At 57.8% G+C, this 2,454-nt stretch overlaps 1 protein-coding gene across 1 annotated transcript; it reads left to right on the plus strand.

Annotated features, from left to right (window-relative positions):
- HRG_01569 (centromere DNA-binding protein complex CBF3 subunit) lies at positions 1-1,343 on the plus strand (the record flags this gene model as incomplete). The annotated part of the gene is made up of 4 exons (XM_044860040.1): positions 1-121; positions 181-230; positions 767-1,178; positions 1,252-1,343. The coding sequence occupies 4 exons, from the start codon at positions 1-3 to the stop codon at positions 1,341-1,343; spliced, it is 675 nt and encodes a 224-aa protein (XP_044726440.1).
- Between the last annotated feature and the right edge of the window lie 1,111 nt (positions 1,344-2,454).

Consider the following 2,454-nt stretch of genomic DNA (forward strand, 5'->3'; position numbering starts at 1 on the left):
ATGTCGAACGCGATAGAGGATCCCCGGGTCAGGGCGGCCATTGAGCACTACCTGTTAGATCTGGAGAACACAGCCGAAGAATACGAAGCGAAATTATCGTCCCAAGCAGGAAGAATGGAAGGCAAGCCGCATGCGCGCCCTGCAATCTTCATGTAGATCCATGCATTGACCGCCTCACAGGGTGGTGTCAAGCCAACTGGCCTGCGATCCCGGACGTTTGGCCGGCCTCGGTACCACAGGGCCAACAGCTACCGGAGACCTGGTCGATGAAGGCTCTTGCTCTTCATGAAGGAGGTAGTGGCATCACGTCCTCCCAAGAAAGGAAGAGGGTCGCCGATGAAAAAAACGACACCTCGAGGCTCGGGAAGCCAAGAGGGCCGTGAAAAGACGCAGAGCACCATCAGGTAACAGATGTTGATCACGGGATGTGGTCGTCGGACTGAGCCAGCCCATCATACTAACACCCAGCTTCCCCAGCAGATACCATCGTTGTAGGCGGCGGAGGTAGCGAATACGAGTCAGACTCCGACTTGGGTTGTATGAGTCCACGCTCAAACTACAGTATAATACTGTACGGGGCTACGTCTCGGCCATACAGAAGCTTTACGACGAGCAGAAGAGCCGGGAGTCAATCCTGCGGCCCGGCCACGGGAGTGGCACTGAAGGCGCTCAAACGCAGCATTCTTGCAACGACTTGGAGCCGGAAGAGGAAGGAATACATGGACAGGGAGTTGGAACTCTGAGAGATGTGTATGCGCCGGCGCAGATGCCCGACCACACCAACGTGGCATGGTCCGAGAGGAGAGATCGCCTGCGCCTGAGGACGCAGGTGGACTTTCTGCTCGGGAACCACATGCTGCTGCGGTCCGGCAACCGCCTGCCGATGGAGTTGGCAGACTGCTTTCCCCTGGACTTACCCAACGAGGGCTTCAAGGCCCAGGGGTATACCACAAAGGCGCTGGTTGTCGTGATGAACTGTGGGAAGACCAACCAGCACGGCCGCATGGAGTATGGATCTGCTCTGCGGCATCGAGATCCGCGATCTTGTCTCATCGGCGCCCTCGCGTTCTGGCTTTTCTGGCGCTGGCAGGTAGAAAAGGCGGAAAGGTTTCCCGTCTTCCAAAGCGAAGACTGGTATGAAACGAAGGTGCTCCGCCGATCGGCGAAGGAGCCTCAAGGTAAGCGTGATGGCATTCACCGGAATCCCATAACTCAGAGGTGCATCGACCCTTTCACTCACCGAATATACAGCTCCGTTGTCGGGCCAGACTGCCCGAGAATGGACGTCCAGGATTCTACAAGAAGGCCGGCATCAAGGTCTCCAAGGTCAGCCACGCGCCTAGGTGGCGGCGACGCAAAACGCCGACATGGCCGGGTGGATGAAGGCCAGGCATGTCATCTGCCTAGGCAAGCCGCCAACCCCTGGCCTGGGCTGACCCGAACTATACAGATCCGCCGAGCCGGTCGTTGGAATAACGGAGACCAAATGACCGGCTGCTATCTGACTTCCTGCCTTTCGAATTCGCGAGGGCCGTGGCCGACTTTGACCCTGAATGGTCGGGGTCTTATTTCGTGCCCCGGCCACCGTGAGGCCGCCTGTGGTGCTACTCGTGCAGGTCTGGCCTCAACTCGACAAATGGAAGGGCCCACAGTAGCCCTTTCTCAGATCTGGGGTGGAGCAGAACATGGCCGCCGGCGCCTTCTTGGAACTCCTGGAGTGGCTTCGAGAGGTGCTCCTGCAGGACGCTGTCTTCCTTCGCGAGTCCTACCCCGACCATCCTATCTTTCAGGATCCGGTCTTCTCTTGCCCCGAGTTTGAAGCGTTCGCCAGCAAAGTTCAAGACACATGCACACGGGACCACGAAGACAGCCATACCACGGTCATTCAAAAGCGATCCCGGTGGTTGCGGAGAAGCTGCGCACAGTACTGACTCAACAGGTCGCAGCCGAGCAGTTAGCTGAGCGAGACATCTAGACCTTTTGGGGCTTCTTACGAACTATGCACAAAGTTGGATGAGTTTGCGCAGGCCACCTACACCGTCACCTTCAGCCCCGGCCAAGGTGCTGCAGGTCAACATGCGGAGATCGCGGAGCTCATCAACAGAGGCGCCGCGCTCCACGAGAGACGGTCCTCAGGTAACTGAAGATATCGTGGCGAGGCAAATGGACGAAGAACGTGGACCCAGCTCTTTGGATAAGTTGTTCAAGGCCATCCGAAAGGACAGGCAAGGCGAAAAAGGGACACAAACGTGCGTCAGGGCAATTCAACGTCGGTGGTAGCGAAAAGTCGATGGCGCAGTGATTTTGAACACCCGTCTGATAGAATGACGAGGACCTTGGCGGCGAAAGTGCCCCAGGCCGTCAGGGGCTGCGTCGCTACAGTCAGCGGTAGTGGCCTGTAGACGGGTATGCATCCGCTAAGCGCCGCTGTAGCTCCAGCGCGTCAAGGCTGAA

This window comes from Hirsutella rhossiliensis, assembly GCF_020360975.1.
Source record: "Hirsutella rhossiliensis strain HR02 chromosome Unknown scaffold00001, whole genome shotgun sequence".
Taxonomy (NCBI): Eukaryota; Fungi; Ascomycota; class Sordariomycetes; order Hypocreales; family Ophiocordycipitaceae; genus Hirsutella; species Hirsutella rhossiliensis.